Genomic DNA, 20,629 nt, shown 5'->3' on the forward strand with positions numbered 1-20,629 from the left:
CTCTCTATATCTTTGTTCCTCCCTCTTTCTGCCCCTTCCTTTCTTCTTTCAGGATGAGATAGGTGCTGCTGTGGAAGTCCTTTTATCCCTAAAGGCAGAATATAAACAACAGACAGGCCAGGAGTACAAGCCTGGAAGCCCACCCGTGGCCTTTGTCCCTCCTCAGTGTTCTCCTGTTCCCGCTCCTCCATCCCCATGTCCAGTAGACAGCAAGGCTCTGTACAGCAGAGTAGCTCAACAAGGAGAAGTGGTCCGCAAGCTCAAATCGGAGAAAGCTTCAAAGGTGTTCTACCTGTGGATACTTCTGAGTGGAACAGTGTCTTCAATTTAGGCTAAAACCCAATGGCAGGTTTTGTGAAATTTGAGGAGCAGAATTTCTAAGCTAGTTCCATGAAGTGCTTTCCCAAATTCTCTTAAGCTGATATATGGCTGACTGCATGAGTTATGTGTTAGTGCATGGAAAATAAATAAGTTCTTTCTTTAGTCATACAAGAAAAGTGAAGCAGAATATAGGCAGTAACTTGGAAGAAGGGCTGTAACTTGGAGCCAGAATGGCAGCAATAAATTTGGGAATTACCTGATCATGACCAAAGAACCATTATTTATCCAGAGTCTGTGTATTTGCTGCTATTCTCCAGTGTGCAGCTCATGGACTGCTATAATTGGAGGGGACTAAGTCACCTAAATGGGAGGCTTTTATGGCACAGAAATCAGCTCTTACCTACACTACCTGATTTGGTCCTTTGGTATACAACTTGTCGGTATTCTGGCTAAATTTTACCACAGAACTTAGTAATAACAACTTATACTCACAAGATAGCTCTAGAAGTTTTTTACTGCAACAGCTGTGTTAGTGCCATTCTAGAAAAGCTTGTGTTATCTCAGCTATTGTGTTACACCTCTACCCTTATTTCTACCCTTATCTGCAACTGCTGTTTTTTCTCTCTTGCTTCAGGAACAAATAGATGAGGCTGTGAAAATTCTTTTAAACCTAAAAGCAGAATATAAACAAAAGACAGGTCAAGAGTACAAGCCTGGAAATCCACCCTCAACGCCTCCTTGTCTATCTTCTACTGCACTTCCATCTCCTGTCTGCTGCAGTAACTTGGCAAGCTGTAGCTTAGTGGATGGCAAAGCACTTTATGATACTGTAGCTGAGCAAGGGGAAGTGGTTCGCAGACTCAAGGCAGAGAAAGCTTCCAAGGTACAACAGGCATTAGAGTGAGCAATTGTAATTGTAATCACATTTGGCCACTGGGGGGAAATCTTTCACCAAGTAGTGATCAAGCTCCCCTATGTCCAGGTCATGCATGCTCTAATAATGCCAAACAGAACTGTTCTGGTGCTGGATACTTTCCTGACTCAGATATACAAAGTCAAACTTAACCTCTCATATCTAGGTGAATAGGCACGGGCATGGCAGATATTGACCCTGCAGAAGTGTTTAATGTATTTTACTGTCCCTTGCTGTATTTGGGACGAGTGACTGTTCAACTATCTAGTGTGCTGCAGCAATAGCAAGACCTTTCAAAATGAGACAGATTCAGTGATGGTTGTGGAAAAGAACACGAGACAAACAGGCAGCTTTTTAGATGCTTCTGGGGGGCAGGGGGGTTTCTGCCTGTATTTCCACCTTGCAAAATTGGTTTTGGTGTTGGGTTGTTTTTGGGGGGCTTTTTTGTTGGTTGGTTAGGTTGGTTTTGTAGCCTCATAATCAATGCTTCTGGCCAGTTCTCTCCTTAATTCTCACCAGTAAATCTTGCTATTTATCCTCCACACAGGATCAAATAGATGAAGCAGTAAAACTCCTTCTTTCTCTAAAAGCTGACTACAAGGAAAAGACTGGGCAGGAGTACAAGCCAGGACACCCACCAGCAGCTCAGGGGGCTTTGCCTCAGACATCAAACACAGTACCCAGTGGTCCAGACACTCCTGAAGCTAAAGCCCTGTTTAGCAAAGTAGCTCTTCAAGGAGATGAAGTTAGGAAATTAAAAGCAGAAAAAGCAGACAAGGTAATAACATATACACTGTAGTGTAAAACTGTAATATATGTATTTAAATCTAAAACTATCTTTGAAATTCAGTGTGATTATGGGAATTAAAAATGTAAAAAAATTTGCACCTTTAAAATACGCAGCGTTTAAATTCTGAGATCTGAAACATTCTCTTTAAATTAAATATGCTGTCAGGTATGATCCTATAAAATGTAAGCACATTAAAGTTAGGTACTGGCTTATGCAGATTTTTCTGCCAACAGTCAGTGAATGTCCATAAAGCCATATAGATTTTTTTTTTAATAGAGCTATATTATTCCAGGGATTTCTCTATAATTTTCTACTTTTTTTTTCAAGGAAAAGGTAGATGTGGCTGTTAAAGAACTTCTTCAATTGAAGGCCCAGTATAAGTCTGTTGCAGGAGTTGACTATAAACCAGTGTCTGCTAGTGGTGTAGATGACAAAGACAAAAAGAAGAAAGAGAAGGAGAACAAGTCTGAAAAGCAGAGTAAGCAACAGAAGCATAACGATGGCCCCAAAAAAGAACCTTTGCAAGGACAGAGTGGGAATGAGCGCTCCTCAGATGGATCAGGAGAGGGCCAAGGCCCTAAGAAACAAACCAGGTAAAGATGCAATCTTTAATCTTTTTGGATAGAACCATCAACTGTCTACCTCTGTTCAGATTTAGAGTGTGATACATTTCTCATTTCACTTGAAAGTGTGGACATTTGTAAAATAACTGTATTGATTTTCATATTCAGGATTGAGCCAAAACCAAGTTACCAAAGTTTATTTAGTGTCAGTTGTACTTCAGCATCCTGTATTGTTACTGTCACTGGGAATTTTTTGTGCTTATTATTTGCTTCTGTAAATGTGCTGCCGTGTCTTGCTGAAAGTTTAGAGGTCTTTTTACAGCATGTATTATGTATTTACTGCTTCATATACATAAACAATATATTAGAGACAAGAAATGCAGTTATTTTGTATAGAAATAATGCCAGAAAAAATGTATTTCCCTCCTTGAAAACCTCTCTTTGTAGAGATGTAAAACCTTTACTTTTGTGTTCTATCATTTGAATCTGGTGAGTTTAACCTTCTTTAGAATCCTGTAGGTTTATTGGTTATCCTTATTTTGAGGTAAGTCAGTTTTCTGTCTCAAACAGTGTGACTGACCATTCACATGAATGGTGAATTTGAGTTGCAGGTGAATGGTGAAGTTGAGTCTTTCCTGAAATTTTAGCTACTGGCTAGGTAGGAAATGTTTAAAATAAAGAGAAAAACTGCTTACTCACAGGTCTGGTTAATCTTAATTTCTTACTGGACTGCTTACTGGTGGTTGGGTTTTTTAATGTGTTGCTGTGAGGTTCTTTGATACAGCCGTAGTGAGAATTAGAAGTATTCAAACCATACTAAATAATTGGAACTGTTCTTTAAATATTAATATTAAATATTCTTGTTAGGATAAGGAAATACTAGCAACTCCCACCAGCCAAAACTTAGTCTTTTGATGTAAAACTAAAACATTCTCTTCCACCTTATTATTCCTGCCCCAAAAGAGAAGAGAAAGAAAAGGGTTTGGATAAGTTTCATGGCTAAATGCTGAATGGTTCTTTTGTCATACCATAGGCTGGGTCTAGAAGCTAAAAAAGAAGAAAATCTTTCAGAGTGGTTCTCTCAGGTAAGTGCACATCAGTTTTATTTGATTGTTTCATTCTGTTATAAATCAATGTGTGTTTGGGATTTACATCCTTCTGATTGAGGTTTTTTTTTTTTCAATATAAAGCAAAGTATTTGCTCTTTTCTATGTCTTATGTTATCATGGTCTTAAACAGAAATGCCTTGGAGTGAAAACCTGAATAAATTTAATAAGCTGTAAAAAGGGTGAGTGTCAACCACCCAACCTTATTATATATAATACATATGGTTTCCTTGTTTCATACCTGAATTCCTCTTTTGTTAAGAGTAAAAAACTTAGTTGAAATTATAGGAATTTCACAGACTTGAAAGTTTTATTTCAGCTCCAGGTGATGCATAACAGAAGTGAATATCTGTTGCTACTTAACAATTTTGCTAGCTTCTGAGATTGAAAACAACACATGTCAAGATGATTAGTTTTGGTTAGTCTTGTTATGAGAGATTGTAAGTAGCTGTCAGTGGTGTACATTTCCTGTCAGTAGTATAATTTTTGCCTGTACTCCAAGAAATAAAAGTCTCTTCTGACATGAGCTGGAGACATTTCTTACAGAAGTGTTTTTGTTCCCGGAAAGCAGGTATAGTCTCTTACTTGGGTTCATGAAACTCAGTTTTAGTTAAGTGTTTACAGTATTCAGACCTATCATTAAGCTTAATGTTCCTGGTTAACCTTCTCTAGGTAACACAAATGACCCTAAAGTATATCTTAGCTGCTAACAATTTGAGCAGTTTTAAGGAGGAGATTCTCTTGAGTTGCATGACGCACACTTGGATTACTGAATGTTCTCTATGCACAAACTGAAACTACAGCCTCTGATTAATCTTTTGCAAGGTGATCACAAAATCAGAGATGATTGAATACTACGATGTCAGTGGATGTTACATTCTTCGTCCTTGGGCTCATGCTATTTGGGAAGCCATCAAAGACTTCTTTGATGCAGAGATCAAGAAACTTGGAGTGGAAAACTGCTACTTCCCCATGTTTGTGTCCCAGGCTGCCTTAGAGACGGAGAAGTCTCATATTGCTGACTTTGCTCCTGAGGTACACTTCAAAACTTCATTTTAATCTGACTGTAAGAAAACCCAACCACTTAGTCTGCAGCTGGGTATAAAGTAAGTTTGGGGTTAGAATACATTTTCCCAAACTTGTTTTTTATTTTCTCCTTTTTTTAGGTTGCTTGGGTCACAAGATCTGGGAAAACAGAACTGGCTGAACCAATTGCTATACGTCCCACAAGTGAAACAGGTGAGTCTCTTTTCATGTAGTTTGGCTGTAAACTTATATGAGAAGTTCTATATATAGTGTAGCTGGTAGACAGAAGAGTCCCTTCTGAAAAGTGGAAGCCCCCATTTTTCAGAATATTTTCTGTAACTCCTTAGGAAAATTTCTTAATCTTGTTGCTGCTCATAGCCAATCCACATTATGTGTTTCCTTAAATAGACATTATTAGGAAATGCATACTTTTTCTGGATTTTTTTTATTAATATCCTGAAGACTGACTTACTTTGTCTGAAAACACATTTGATTATTTGGTTTATAGTGTTTATAAGAAATTTTTTTCAACTCATGATTCACTTCAGTTTTGCATGTGTTTTGACTGTAGCTGTTCCTCTGAGTAATTTAAACAAGCATTTTAAGACCGAAGGCTGGATGAGTTTTTAATTGAGTCAGGTGTAGCAATAGCATCCTGAAATCTTGAGGTCAGGGAGTTCCTATTTGTGAGCCCAGGTGTATTTACCATACTGTAAGCCAGCAATTCAAACCCAGTGTCATTAAATAATAAGCTTTGGATTGTACTTTGACCAGCAGCAACCAAGCTCTTTTGCAGAGACTTTGGATGAAGTGGAAGTACTCTGGTGAAAATATTATGTATTAAGACAAAATAATCTATTTTAAAGGAACTGAAACATGAAAGCATAATTCTCACAGAAGAGAATGTTAAGCTTATATGTAGCAAAAGAAAAAGTTTGACATAAATGTCTTTATTGTGTGGAGACTCAAAGCTGCTTTCTTTTTACAGTAATGTATCCTTCCTATGCAAAGTGGGTGCAGTCACACAGGGATCTTCCCATCAAGCTTAATCAGTGGTGCAGTGTTGTGGTATGTGTACACAATTCCTGAGTACCTCTTCTTATCACAAGTGCAGTGTAGGACAGTTATTCTCTGTGGACATGGCATGATCACAGCACATATTTCAAAGCAAAATTGTTACCATGGTTTATGTGATATGTTTTCCTCGGTGTTTCTAATAAAACATTCTTTATCAATGGTTGATTGTATTAAGTAGAAATCTGACTAGTTGGCTTTTTTATCTTTATTGAAGGTTTTCTAATACTTGCTTATAAACATTATTTGTAACAATAATTTGACACTTCATAGTGTTAATTTTTTTTTGCTTCTGCCCCTCCAGCGCTGGGAGTTCAAACATCCCCAGCCTTTCCTTCGCACTCGTGAGTTCCTTTGGCAGGAGGGTCACACAGCATTTGCAACATATGAAGAAGCAGCAGAGGAGGTAAAAACAAATGCACTGGTGCTTCCCCTTTCAGGAAGTTACCTTACTCCATAGCAACACAAACAAATCTTTGTACTGAGATCTCAAGGATATCTATTTTTGAGCGCCCTTGTGAAAAATGCCAAGTTTATCAGAACCAATTTTTTTTCTCAGATGTAACCCATTTCTGATGCTTCATTCTCTACAAACAATATGGGGAGTTTGAAGAGTGTGATATATAGTGTGTGCTTACCTTAAAATGATTTTTCTTAAAAATACTTAAAAACCAGTTTTCCTTAAAAATTTAAATAATGCATCCACGTGTTTACTGCTAGAAGTTTTAAAACTTTCTTTGTCCAGTTTTAAAACTTTTTTCTTCTTTTCTTTCATGACTTATAGTTGTTGCTTTTTGATTCAGGGAAAAAAACATCCAAAGTTTGAAGTAATTGAAAAAATCTTAATTTCTAAACATAGTTTTGAGAAAGTGTTAAATCTTAGAGATTTCAGACTCTGTCACATAAAAATATTTCAAGATTTAACAAATGCTAAATACTGAGTAATTCTGAAGATCGTTTGTTTATCATAGGTGCTGCAGATACTTGATCTCTATGCTCGGGTGTATGAGGATCTCTTGGCAATACCTGTTGTGAAAGGAAGAAAGACAGAGAAGGAGAAGTTTGCTGGGGGGGATTATACAACCACTTTAGAGGCATTTATATCTGCCAGTGGAAGAGCTATCCAGGTATTTAATATTATTATTGTTGTTGTTGTTGTTATTGTTATTGTTATTCTATAATATAATAATATAATAATTATTATTTTTCTCATTAAATATAGGAAGATTAAATATTTAAACTGATGCTTGATAGACTTAACTTTCCATTGAATAGAATTTTCTGTGTGCATCTATTTCAGGGAGCAACATCACATCATTTAGGGCAGAATTTCTCAAAGATGTTTGAAATTGTGTTTGAAGACCCTAAGAAGCCAGGAGAAAAACAGTTTGCTTATCAGAATTCCTGGGGCATTACAACTCGGACTATTGGCGTAATGACAATGATTCATGGAGATAACATGGGATTGGTACTCCCACCTCGTGTAGCCTGTATTCAGGTGTGTAAAAATGCCTTAAACTGCTTTAGTTTCCTTTCTTGTCTTGGAATTCATAAGTATTTCATGTCAGGCAGCTGAAAGACTTAATATAGGATGGAGCTGTCTCGTTACAGAGTAGCTGTGTGAAGTTAATACAAGTCATTAGGATACTTGTGGTGGACCAGTCTCCTTTGATAGTTCATCCATTTGAAGTAATGTTATCTGTGCCATTAGTATGAAAAGTGAAATGTGTCCTTCATTCTGAGAGCATGAAGGAAATTACTGGAACAGAGGGCCACAATATTGGTTTCAAGTTTTTTATAACTATGAGCTAATTTTTTTTGTTGCATAAGGTACATGTCCTGTTCTATTGCAGGTTGTAATTATTCCCTGTGGTATCACAAATTCCCTTTCTGAAGAGGACAGGGAGGCTCTGTTGAAGAAATGTAATGAATATCGTAGCAGGCTGCTTGCTGTCAACATCCGTGTCCGGGCTGATTTAAGAGACAACTACTCACCTGGCTGGAAGTTCAACCACTGGGAACTTAAGGTACTTTTCTTTCCAGGAGGGGTTTTGAAGCCTAGGTTAGGGGAATAGATGAGGTATGCTATGTGTGCCCTCTGTTCTGAAAGCAGATGTGTTCTGTAAATTAAAATCTGCTGCCTGATAATCAGTGATCACTTTACTGAATAAATGAAGGAAAGGTGTTTTCAAAGACTTGTTCTGTTTGCTAGGATTTGCGTGTCATTAAGGATTTTTAAACCTCCAGGGCTCTACTTATATGCCTAGAAATTTAAATTAGGAGCATAAATTACTTGCATTTTTAGAAATGTGTACTAATACTTCAGTGTGTCCTGACTCACAGCAGAGCCTTCTGTGCATACAGCAGAACAGAGAAGATAAACCTACAGTGTCAGAAAAGAAAGGAGCAATTTTTTTGTTTCAATATTACCATGTTCCCCTCATATAGCACTTGAGAGGAACAGTTCTGCTTCCTCTAATATAAGAGGCTTTTATAAAAGAGAAATAGTGAGCAGAATAAAACAGTGGTAGTAATGGTAATTAAAAATTGAATGATGTGTTGAGTGTTGGTTTGGAATTTTATTTTTTTTCTGAATTTAAAATCAGTTTCAATATGTTAATCTTCCAAGTAACCTGATAGAAGTGACCCAAATTGTTCAAAATTCCTGTTGTCTCAAAGTTCTCTTCCCCTTGTGTAACCTTTTTTTTAAATCGACCTCTAGTACTGCGAAGCTATGTTGGAAAACTTTCTAAATAAAATTAGGTTTTTTAAGAAGGTACACAGCACAGGGTAAACTTGATGTTTTGCACAAAATCTAGTGATGTGTCCAGTATAATACCTAAACTGCAACTTCAGGCTCATTGCAGGAACAATACATTCCTTTTATTGAGTGTATAAGGAATTTTGTAGGGTAAAAAATACAAAGATGCTGGAATAAGAAGTAAAAGAATTAATTGGAAAATATTTTGCCTTATGCACTTGTCAGTGTAGCAGACTTCTGATGTTACTTCCTAAAAGAACCAAGTCAGTGGTACTTCTTTTGTATTGTCTGGTATTAGTTCCACTGCTTTCTTGGGAAATCTTCCTAAGGGACCATGAACTATTCTTTCACTTAGTAATATTACAATTAGAAGTACTGGATACTCCCTTCCCAGTTTTTATTATGGAAACAATGCTTTGTGGGCGTAAACTAGAATGTTCAGTTTGAATTGCTTGTTAATAACAGTTTTGAGTAGCTCTTTATGTAGTAGATAGTAGATGTAGTAGTAGATAGTTCATTGATCAGATGGATTTTACTGTATTATTCACCTTTTTAGCATAATTAAGGTAGTGGAGGCAGAGGGAGTATAGGGAATCACTTGGAAGCTGTGAACCTGAGGAGATTCCAGAGTACACAGTGCATAGAAAGCTTGGTACAGGTTTTGATTCTCCTGTTCATCTTTTGAACACTGTGGAATGGTTTTAGCTTATAAACCTACTGATTCAATTTCCTTGAGGGAGAGGGGGGGAACAATCCTCCAAAACGTATTTTTATTCACTCTTTTCATTTCCTGTGGAAGAATGTGTACCTTCTGGGATACATGTTGGGATGCAGAGAAAATAAGTTACACAGTAGACTCTTAACTGACTCTTTTCAGTAACATGGAAAATCTTTTTGCCTGATGGTGTAAGGGGGATGAGAAATTACATTTTACCACCAAAGTTTATCAACTTTGATATGATAAAATTTGATAAACTCTGAATTACTTGAAATTACTTGTTTTGCTAAAACAATTAGCTGTTTGTAGTCAAATATTCAATGCAATTAATGTTGATATTAGGACTGTAATTAACAGAACTTTTGCTGTTTGCTGTTAAAACAATACCTGTTGAATGCTATTGAAAGCATTCTTTGAAAACAGAATTAAATGTGTTATTGGGTGAACTAGAACATTATAATTGCTGTGGAAGTCTTAATTGTTCAGACTTAAAAAAATCTGATTTGCAGTATGTGGGATAACTTAGTGCAGTTTCGGCAGTGCTTTAGTATTACTTGCATGCTGGCACTGATGCAGTCTCCAAGCTAGTGAAGCAGGGTAGAATGCACAAGTGAAGAGAATGTGGGTGGGAAATACAGAAATTCATTAAAGCTTTGGAATATATCGTGATTTTTTTTCCAAAGAAACTTAAATGTATCAGGTGAGTCTATATTAAGACTGGACTTTAAAACAAACAAAAAGCCACAGAGAGAAAATGAACTATTGTGAGAATTACTTCCTCATCCTAACTACTAATTCTTTTTTTCCACGAAGGGTGTCCCAGTCAGAGTTGAAGTGGGACCACGAGACATGAAGAGCCAACAGTTTGTAGCTGTTAGAAGAGACACGGGGCAGAAGCTGACATTGTCTGAACATGAAGCAGAAGAGAAACTTGAACAGATCTTGGAGGAGATCCATGCAAACCTTTACAGCAGGTAAACTAAGAGTTACAGTAAATGGCTCTGATAATCACAGATGGCCTTTATTTGTCAGAAGAACTTCTCACATTAATGGTTTATCTGTGGAGAAGGACAGGTTAGGGTCATCTTCCTGTTTGTGTTGTATAATTTTCTGCCTCTTAAACTCCTTCACATTCAGCGATAGGAGCTGCCTGTTGTTCTTAAGAAACAGAAGGTAAAAGGTTGTGAACTTACTTTAAAAAATACATCCATGAGTTCACATGTATTATTAATAAATAGATACACCATAAACACACTATAAATAGATGTGACCCATTGGTCATTATGTGACCAGTGACCTTAACACTGCCCAAGGAAGGGCAGCAGAGCTGGTGAAGGGTGTAGAGCACAAATCCTGTGAGGAGTGGCTGAGGGAGTGGAGGGGTGTTTCTTCTGGAGAAAAGGAAGCTCAGGGAGGACCTTACCATTCTCTACAACTACCTGGAAGGAGGGTGTAGTCAGGTGAGAGTTGGTCTCTTCTTCCAGGTAACATGTGACAGAATAAGAGGAAATGATCTCAGGTTGAGCCAGGGGAGGTTTAGATTGGGCATTGGAAAAAATTTATTCACTGCAACTGTGGTCAAGCATTGAAACAGGCTGCCCAGTGCAGTCATGGAATACTCATCCATGGAAGTGTTCAGAAAACATATAAATGTGCTTATGGACATGGTTTAGTGGTGGGCCTGGCAGTGTTGGCTTAGTGGATGAACTCAATGATCTTAGAGGTCTTTTCTGGCCTAAATAATTCTATGATCCTATATACAGGACTCCTTTGTGAAAGAAGCTTTTGGTGCAGAATTTTGAAAGACACAAAGCTGTTCAAGTAACTTCAATAGCTGAAGTTCTGTGTCCAGAAGTGCATTTTAAGACCCTATTGATCTTCACAGGATTGCTTTCTTGTAAGCAATCAAATACTTTTGAAACTATTTTTTGCCCTTATTGCAAATGCCAAAATCTATCACAGGTCTTCACTGCAGATTGTTGTTCGTAAGTCCACCGAGAAGAACAGGGTGTTGACATGACACTGTGGCAGATGAGCTTTTCTATTTCCTTCTCTTGTGATAAAAATTGTTTACAGGCAGAATATTTTTACCTAGTTCAAAAGCATCTTGTGATTTAGATTTAGAAGATAATTTTAAAAGCAAAATATACATCTATAGTATTTATTTCTGTCTGCTTCAGGTCAGTGTTTAACTGATGGGCACAACAGTGTGAATGAGCACAGTGAAATGTGTGGCAGCCCATCAGCAATTAATCAACATTTTACCTCCTTGAGGATCAGTAGTAGAAAGACATAACCTGATTGGGAAGATTCTAATGAATATATAGCTCTTTTTGTTACCTTTTGTTTTTACTGGCTCTGAAAACTCAGCTCATTGGGCTAGTGAGTTTGCGTGAATAAATCTGCCATGCCTGAATTTTTTTCCTTTTCTTAGAGCATCCGAGGACCTAAAAAGTCATATGGTGGTGGCTAGTAATATGGAGGACTTTCAAAAAGAGCTTGATTCAGGAAAGGTAAGGGGATTTACCACTTCTATTCTTATGCTTCACACCCTTTTGATCCATTAAAAATAATGGTTTTATCAGAGTATGCTTGTAAGAGAGAGTAATGTAAACATTTCATTCAGGTTACAATAACCTCACTGTCATTATTCTAATGCAGTGACAAAACACTTACTGAGTCTCATATAAGGGTCCAGGTAAGAGTTTAAAGTACAAGCTATTTACGTCAAGGAAGTTTTACCTTTATGACCTGAGTAGAAGCTATTGAGTTCATTAAGAATTACTGCAAGTCAGTAACCTCCTTGGATTTATAGTAAAAATAACCCATCACATGGATGAGTGAGCTCTACTAATCTAAACATCTGTGAAAAGGTATTGAAGTTTAGATGAGAGATTAAGTCTTCAGCACAGAATTGAGCTGTTGTTTCTTTTACAAAGAACTGGTGAGAGAAATTTTTAACCCTGAAATTCTGTCACAGATCAGGTTGGGAAATTGTTTATGTGTTTGGATTAGTGTGTTCAAGAGGTAGGATCCCCAACATTAGTTAGTAAGGTTGTGTATTTTATAGAGAGAGATCAGGGGGTTGTGTACCAATTAGATCCACTCTGAAAATTTCAAAATTCCTGGTGAAAAATGTGCAAGTGCCAAGAATCTATAAATACTCTGTTAAACTTCAAAAATAATTTTAAGTTATTCCTGGTTAGGCTTGACCTTCCATTATACTATTTACTTTTATTTCTATAGCACTTAAATTCAATTTAGAACAATATTTAAAGGAATAATGATGAACTTCAGAGGAGGGACTGATTTAGCAATGTCCAGCACTCACTGTTGTGTGCAGCTAGATTCTAGATATGACAAAGAGAATTAAGCTGTTTTTATAATGCTTAGAATTCTAATGTAATCTAAATGTAGTTAAGCTTGGAAATGTGAACAAATAATATTATATTCCATGTTGGACCCTTCTACTGTTTTGGTACTTAGGTTATGTGAATTTATTATGAGCTGTATATCTGAATTGAAAAAAAATTGAAAAAATCTGCCATTTGGTGTTTGTTTCACTCTCTACCTATTTTTGTTGTATTAACATAATTTTATAGCATATGTATTCTGAATTACTTGAAATTGCACTCTATTAGCACTGACTACTGTTTAGGATGAAAATTTTTAAGATTAAATAAGTGTTCCTGTTTAATTCCTGCTGCTGTTTTTCCCTTAATGGAATTGCAGACTCTTAGCTCTTTAAAAATGTGGACTGTTTTTCATTTCACTAACAATAGATTAATGCAAGAACAGTGTAGTAGAGTGGTAATAGTTCCTTTTTTTCAGTTACAAGAAAGTGAAGCTATAAAGTGAAGTCTACTAAAGGTGTGTTCCAGTTAATGACAAATTGAGAATTTTGCAGTAAGAATGTAAATTAGGTGAAAGAAAGATGCACTAAGTAAACCTTATTCACAGTTTGGATAGAATTAAAATGAATGAAGGCTGAATTTAGTAGCTGAGGTTGCCCTCAGCTATCAGCATTTCATTAGTGTTCAAATGTTTGTAGGGGGTGTCTTTTTAAGAATAATGCTACCTCTAGGTAGCAAGCTGAATTTTCTCTGTGGAAGTCCATTAAAAATAAAAAAAAAATCAGTAAAATTGAATATGAAACTAGGGGCAAGAGATCTGCTCCAATAGCTACGAGTAGTACAGAGAGGAGTGTGTGATATTTATTATTTCAGCCTTACTCTCTCAATTTTCTTCAGTTAAGCTAAGTGAAGGAAAGAGCAGGAAGCTGCACACCCACCCCCATGCCCCCCCATGTGCTGTTGGCAGTTCTGTTTTCTTCAAATAATGTATGCTCAGAAAAAATGAAAATTCATAGTAATGGAATTAAAATGGGAACTTTTTTAGGGCACTGTCTTACAGTGTATAAGGTGAGCATTTGCTCAGTAGTTTGAAAATTTTAAACTTTTCCTGAAAAACAGAACATCTGATAAAAAAAAGTGTTTATACTTTGCACAGAAGAAAGATGTATTTGGTTAAAAAAAAATATTTAAATTTAAATGGTGCTTTGGGTTTGTGTAGGATTTTCCGTACTGCACTGTGGAGGGATGACTGTGCTTATCTATTGCTCTGATGAAAAAGAGCTATTAAAATTCAGTTGTAGCAATTGGAACTTTTCCCAGTTTGAGATCTGTGTATGAGATCTGAAGGTTTAGGAATCTTCCAGAGACGAAGATGATTTTTCTACATGTATGACTGTTGGGTTTTTCTCTCTCCCCTCCTCTCCTCCCTTCAGATTGTACAAATCCCTTTCTGTGGGGAAATTGAGTGCGAGGATTGGATCAAGAAGACCACTGCCAGGTAAAATATAACTGAGGGTATATACCAAGATCAAAATCAAAATGGTTTGAATACAAAACAGATACACAAGATGCCTTTGGGTATAACACAGACTCCTGTACAGACTCCTGCTGTCCTCCATAATTCAATATATTTACTTCCTTAGCTCTGGAACTTTAAGAATAATTAATGCAGTTTTAAGATTTATGTATAAATCACTTGTGTAAAAAAACACTTTATTGCACTTTTATTTTTTAATAGAAATATTTATTTATGAATATATTTATTTATTAATATCCTTTTATTTCAGGGATCAAGATCTTGAGCCTGGTGCTCCATCCATGGGAGCAAAAAGCCTCTGCATACCTTTCCAGCCACTCCGTGAACTCCAGCCTGGAGCAAGATGTGTGTGCGGCAAAAACCCTGCCAAGTTCTACACCCTCTTTGGTCGTAGTTACTAAATCACTAGTGAAAGAACCTTCTCCTTTATCTGTGAAGTGAACTTTTTTTAACAAGACTGAAATAGCCCCTTAAACTTCAATCAGTTTTGTGACCTTTTTAAATAATTCAAAGACAAAGCCATAAACCATAACCCGGCTCCCCAATGGTCAGTCTTAGGCTAGCAGTAATTCACAGACTTTTCTGTAAACATCTCCAATAAAATAAAGATGTATTGTGAGCTGTAACATGCTGTGATGGGTTTTTTCTGTGTTGCCCAGTAGGGAGGAATCGGTATCCTTTGCTCATGGTTTTTTTTCTGGTTTGGTGCATGTATTTCCTTGTACATTGAGAAAATGCTTGAAAGGTTGGAGAGAATGCCATAAAAAATACAGTACAGTTCAGCGTGCTGACATCTACTTTCTAGATAAAACACCTGCTTTTTATTTTGCCTTCAAATTTTTCAGTAGAGACTTGCTGCGAACCTGTAGGCATAGTAATTACTACCTTTAGAAAACTTGTCTCTGAAGCCAGATCTTTCAAGGAATATTTTCATAAAAACAAAAAATCATAAATGGCTTGGAAGGGGCCTTAAAGATCATCTTGCTCCAACTCCCCTGCTGTGACAGGGACACCCTTCCACTAGACCAGGTTGCTCAGATCCCCATCCAGCCTGGCCTTGAACACTTCCAGGCATGGAGCATCTACACCTTCCCTGGACAACATGTTCCAGTGTCTCACCACACTCACAGTCAAGAGTTCCCTCCTAGTAACTCACCTGAACCTGCTCTCTTTCAATTTAAAGCCATTCCCCCTTATCCTATCACTACCTGTGCTTGTAAGTCCCTCTACAGGTTTCCTGTAGGCTCCATCAGGTACTGGAAGGTGCTCTAAGGTCTCCCTGAAGCCTTCTCTGCTCCAGCCTGAGCAACCCCAACTCTCAGCCTGTCTGCACAGGAGACGTGCTCTGTACCTCTGGGTCTCTTTATCACCCTTCTCTGCACTCATTCCAATGGCTCTACATTGTTCTTATGTTGGTGGCCCCAGAGCTGGACACAGCACTCCAGGAGGGGTCTCACAAGAGCAGAGGTAGATGGAAAGAATCACCTCCCAGATTTTCACCCTCTTGTAAAGCAAGTTTGAAAGATTAAATAACACCTTGTAGCAAGGTGCAGGTGGCGGCAATTTCTTGCAGGTATTTTGCCAATCTCTGTTTTTCTTATTTTGCAAACTGGCCTTAATGGCTGTCTGACAGTGATACTGCAATGAGTAATGCAAAGGCAGTCTGAAGAGAATTAGTTCAGTGCTAGTGATTTTAGCCTGTGGTTATATCTACAGCATGTCTCATAAAACCTTTTTTGCTTTTCCTACACTTACCAAGTGTTGCTCTAGCAGAGGAGGCTGGATGTTACAGAGTTGCAAAATCATTTTAAAAATAGCATCACTGAGCACAAGATTGGCTTTAAAAAATAAAGACGTAGCCCTGGCACAAAACAGTGGTTAGATGACACACACTTGGTTTACTTTTTTTTCTCTTGTATGTTTGAATGCTGTCTCCATGAACATCTTTCCCTGAAAAGAGTATAATGAAAACTTGGTCATTAAAAAGTTGGACCTCTAGGATCCTCCCCAAACTCTTCCTGGCCCAACACTACATGGTTGCCCGTTTCAAAAAACCTGTTTTTATGAAGCAGCCATGGTCTAAAGCATGTAGGAGACTTAGAGTGCTATTGCCAGATCTATGTTTCTCAAATATATGCAGAATATTTGCTTTTCCCCAGATTCCTGTGGTCAGCCTTCCTAGTCAAAATTTTGAATGTTAAAATTTGAACCTGGCCTATCCAATTTAAGATCGTGTGCCTTGTGCCCCAGTTTTTCCACAGAAAAGCATAGAAATTTTTAAATATTTTAGATCAGCTTTCTCAGAGTGCTTGAAACTTGGAAATTCTCTGTAATATTCTTTGGATTATGGTTAGTCCTGAAGGGTTTGCTTCAATTACATCTTAAAATCATCAATCTTGCATTAGTGTAGGTATTTTCTCAGGTGTAGCAATGGGTAAAGGATTTAGGGAAGGATTTGTCTGTGCATGCATTTATCTTTGGATACAGTTGACAAAGCAGATGAGTGGCCCGAAGGTCTGTGTCCTGGTGTGCTGCCTCTAATGCTGGCCGGGATTGTACTTTGGTAAAGAGAGTGAGCAATAACGCCAGAGTGATGTTTTCACAGCTTGAAATGGTTGGTGACTAAGACTAGCTGGAGAGGGATGTCTTAGGGTATGAGGCAGGAATGTGCCCAGATTTTCTGGCAGAGCAAACCAGAGTTTTAAGAATAGATGAGCACTTACAGTTCCCACTGAAATGTTCTACAACACCCATATTTTAAAAATCAAATGTGGAAGCTCTTAGTAACTCATTACAAAGGAAAGGCAAAAACTGAATGCATCCTCTGACCTTATCAGTTTGAACAAACAGCCAACCTTCAACCAGTTGACTGGATCAAATCTTCGAGTAAACATGTTGACACACTATTCTTAGAAATTAGTTGCCCTGAGCCGACAAATGGGTTTGTTTGAAGACAGATTTCACAGAAGGCCAGCTTTTTCCTTTTTTTTTTTTTTTTTTTTTTCCCCCCCTCTTACTTTTCCTGAACATATTTCTTCCTGGTCATAGTAAGGCTTGAAGGGTCCAAAATGTTGATACCTCAGATGCAGATGTCCCTGTGATGATTTTCCACAAGGAGGCTAATATTTGCCTGGGAGAAATAACATCCATGTCGGCTATCCTTTTGCCCAAAGCACAATCTGAGCTCTCTGTGAAGCATTATAGAAAAATCTTTCAGACCATGAGTAGATTCTGTCTGTAAGAAAAATAGGTATATGGAATTGGAATAATACACTGCTGTTGATTAAATGATACTGCTTTGTGTTTATAGAATTGCAAAATTTTTGGTGCTCGTTAGTTCTTATGTACTGATAAATTTGAGTTAAATTGTAAAGGGGGTGTAAGTGAAGTGCCTTAACATCTTGGTAGCAGCTTCTTATTTGGAAACAGAGCACAGGTGAACATTTTAGCTCTGCTGCAGAGGGAGTGCTTCATTTATCTCTTGTTTTGGTAATCAGAACCTTGTGTAAGGCAGGGCTTTTGAGACCACTGAAGCTTGACCTTCTTCTGTACCCACTGAAAGGAGAATAACTTGAAAAAAACCTCACCTTTCATGCCCTGTAGTTCAGGTAATAAGTAGTTAAACATCACTTTAATACAAGAAGGGAAAAAAACCTGCTGTGGAAATAGCTGGGATGGAAGTGGTGACACAGGTGTGAGAAGATGAAAAGGAAGATAAGTAAGTGCCAATTTTCAATGTTGTAATTAGTTCTAGTAATCCACCCTTCCAGGCTCAATGGTGTTCTTAAAATGGCAGGAGGAGGGGAACCCTTGAGTCGCAGCTGCAGTGTGTAGATAGGCAAATGACCAAATGTTAAAAATTACGTATGTTGGCAGGAGCGGCTTCTAACAAACTGAACTTTGAACATAAATATTTTGATTGTTGAAACCCTGTGAGCAAAAATCCAGATGAAAAGTGGGGATGGGTGTTTGTTTTTAACCTAAAGTTAAGTCACCTTGGGAATCCTAAGGCCAGCAGGGACAATTGGTCAGCTCAGGTAATCAGTATTATCTTATCTCTCCATGGCTGTACTGCATGTAATTCATGTAATTTCCTTCTGTCCTACTTCATAACTAACTGTGTGCATATATGTACACAAATGGGCATTTTAAATAAAAAGCTGGATCCTAAATTTTTCAAGGAAAACACCTTGGCAGGCCCATACTGCCTGGTGTGCCATTAGTGGTAGTTTGTGAGTTTGTGTTAATATGAGGACACTTAGAGTTCAACAGGTACTGCAATGAGTGACAAAAAATGTTACTGCTTTAGGATCTATTTTCTAGAAATGGCACAAAGTACAAGCTAGGACGTCAGCAGCTTGAACTTCTGGTTGTGCTTTCCCCAACTCTTACTTTTACGTGCAAGCATATAAGAATTGCTTTGAGATTTTGAGACAGGTTTTCAAAATGGGAAAAAACCAATATGCTTTGGGTTTATTGTTAAGCCTCATCTTCCATGTCTACTGGCAGTTCGTTTAGAAAATGGCCTCCAAAATTTCTCCATATACATGAGCAATGTTAAAATGTGCTAAAAGTACAAGAAGCTGTTGTATAGTTGTTGTATTACATTGCTAAAATGGAAGATCGGAGCAGTTGTCTTTGAAGATTGTTCTATGGACAATATCTTCAGTAAGTCTCACAAGCAGTTCATGTCTATTGTGCTCTTAAAAATCATGTCCACCCAACATGGATTTCAAATGTCTTTTTGCATAGGTGTATAGTAAGACTTTTTCAGTACTAAAATTACTGGCAACAGAAATGGCAGGAACAGACATGAGAGGAGAGTTTTATGCAAAAGACAGGTCTTTTCTAACCACTTAAAATTCTTAGCCACCTTCTTATGCTCTCCTGTCTGGGCCTTACTCAGTTTTTCAGGACACTGAGTGGAGTAGCAAGTGCTGGTGCTCCCAGTAATCTTCCTAAGTTTATTTTTGGTTTTGTAGGAAAAAATGCCTCCTGAGGGTGGGACACTTCCAGGACTGGAACTCTCACAGTGTCTTCACATGACAAATCTCGCCAAACTGCACTTTAAACTGATTTATTGTTTTACTGCTTCCTATAAAAGTGGCTCCCAGGCGTGAGCAGCACTGACAGCTGAAGGGCAGGATCGCAGGCAGGGAGCTGCTCCCTGCTCAGCGCTGTCTCTGCAGATCCCAGGAGCAAGGGGCACGGAGCCGCAGGAATGGGCCGCTACTCGGGCCGCAGCAGCCGCCTCATCCTCATGTGCGTGGTGAGCCTCGCCATTTTTGCCATTGAAATCTCGGTCGCCTACGTGGGCAATTCTCTCTCCTTGGCCTCAGATGCCTTTGCTGTTCTCTCCCACTTGATCTCCATGATCATTGGGCTGGTCGGCGTCCGCTTCAGCCGCGTCAAGTGGCACAAGGCCAGCACATTCGGCTTCAGCCGGGCAGATGTGCTGGGGGCTTTCGGCAACTCTGTCTTTGCCACTGCGCTCATGTTCAGCATCTTCGTGGAGGCTATCAAGAGGTTTATCAACCCTCAGAAGACTGAGAAAGCACTGCTCGTCCTCATTATTGGGGTTTCAGGTCTGTTCTTCAACCTGTTGAACTACGTTATCTTCATGGAGTGCTGCTATTGTCATGCAGTCCCCGGGGACACCGAAACAGGTAAATAACCTCAGGTGGCTGCTCTGCCCCTGGCACTTCTGCTTGGTTATAGGGACTATTTATTGCTCCTCTGGGATAGGCAATGAAAATGTAGTTTTCTTCACTCTTGTTAGCAAGGATGATGGATTTTACGCCTGAACCTGTGCATGTTTCCAGATGTTTATCAGTAAGTAAATGGCAAGCATTTTAAGTGTTGTCTTTCCAAAGCGTACAGTGATCTGCAAGGGAAATTTTCTCCCTAATCCACTGGCTGGCCAAACACAGGACAAAGCGTGCTACCACCCTAAGGAGATACTTGTTATAAAATACCTAATCCTGAAATACCAGTCATCCCCAATCTCCACCTCTCAATATTTTAGTAGTTTTTCTGTAACTTTTATCAGAGATGTGGTTATCTTTAGAGCAGTGTTCACTGTTCGCAGGAGACAAAAGAATAGGTAAGTGCAAAAGGAGAGTCTCACCCTTTCTTGTTTAGGGAATATGTTGTGAAAATATTTGGATGCTGACTGAAAGTCCTGTGACTACAGTGCTGAGGATTCTTTACTGATGGTTGTCAACCCGTGCTTGGGAGAGCATGCAGAGGAGAAACAGGCATACTTGGCCACAGAAATATTTTTCAGGACTTTCTCTTCAGTGCATAGAATTTTTGCCCTTCAGCTTATTTTTCTTAGCGTAGGATTTTAAAAGTTCTACATTTGGGAGGAGAGATGGGGGCTGATATTTTTATTCCTGGAGAAACTCTCTCACTTCATTTGATGGAAGATACATGCGAGCTCTTTTTCTCTCTTGGAATGTTTTTAT

At 38.2% G+C, this 20,629-nt stretch overlaps 1 protein-coding gene across 6 annotated transcripts in view; it reads left to right on the plus strand.

Annotated features, from left to right (window-relative positions):
- EPRS1 (glutamyl-prolyl-tRNA synthetase 1) overlaps nt 1–14,788 on the plus strand; it is a 37,674-nt gene extending 22,886 nt beyond the window's left edge. For 2 of the 6 annotated variants that reach the window (XM_071425762.1, XM_071425771.1), the window contains 16 exons: nt 53–283; nt 956–1,204; nt 1,782–2,012; nt 2,352–2,617; nt 3,621–3,672; nt 4,519–4,728; nt 4,860–4,932; nt 5,708–5,787; nt 6,098–6,199; nt 6,765–6,920; nt 7,094–7,291; nt 7,647–7,820; nt 10,086–10,246; nt 11,707–11,785; nt 14,059–14,123; nt 14,413–14,788. In XM_071425762.1, coding sequence (XP_071281863.1) covers nt 53–283; nt 956–1,204; nt 1,782–2,012; nt 2,352–2,617; nt 3,621–3,672; nt 4,519–4,728; nt 4,860–4,932; nt 5,708–5,787; nt 6,098–6,199; nt 6,765–6,920; nt 7,094–7,291; nt 7,647–7,820; nt 10,086–10,246; nt 11,707–11,785; nt 14,059–14,123; nt 14,413–14,563 — 2,478 coding nt within the window. In that variant the 3' untranslated portion in view covers nt 14,564–14,788. The remainder of the gene's footprint in view (nt 1–52; nt 284–955; nt 1,205–1,781; nt 2,013–2,351; nt 2,618–3,620; nt 3,673–4,518; nt 4,729–4,859; nt 4,933–5,707; nt 5,788–6,097; nt 6,200–6,764; nt 6,921–7,093; nt 7,292–7,646; nt 7,821–10,085; nt 10,247–11,706; nt 11,786–14,058; nt 14,124–14,412) is intronic. The other 4 variants (XM_071425781.1, XM_071425787.1, XM_071425796.1 and 1 more) reach the window with 2 other exon arrangements.
- Nucleotides 14,789–20,629: the final 5,841 nt, after the last annotated feature.

Source organism: Agelaius tricolor, unplaced genomic scaffold (assembly GCF_023055355.1).
Source record: "Agelaius tricolor isolate 1412-34295 unplaced genomic scaffold, bAgeTri1.0.p SCAF_1, whole genome shotgun sequence".
Lineage (NCBI taxonomy): Eukaryota > Metazoa > Chordata > Aves > Passeriformes > Icteridae > Agelaius > Agelaius tricolor.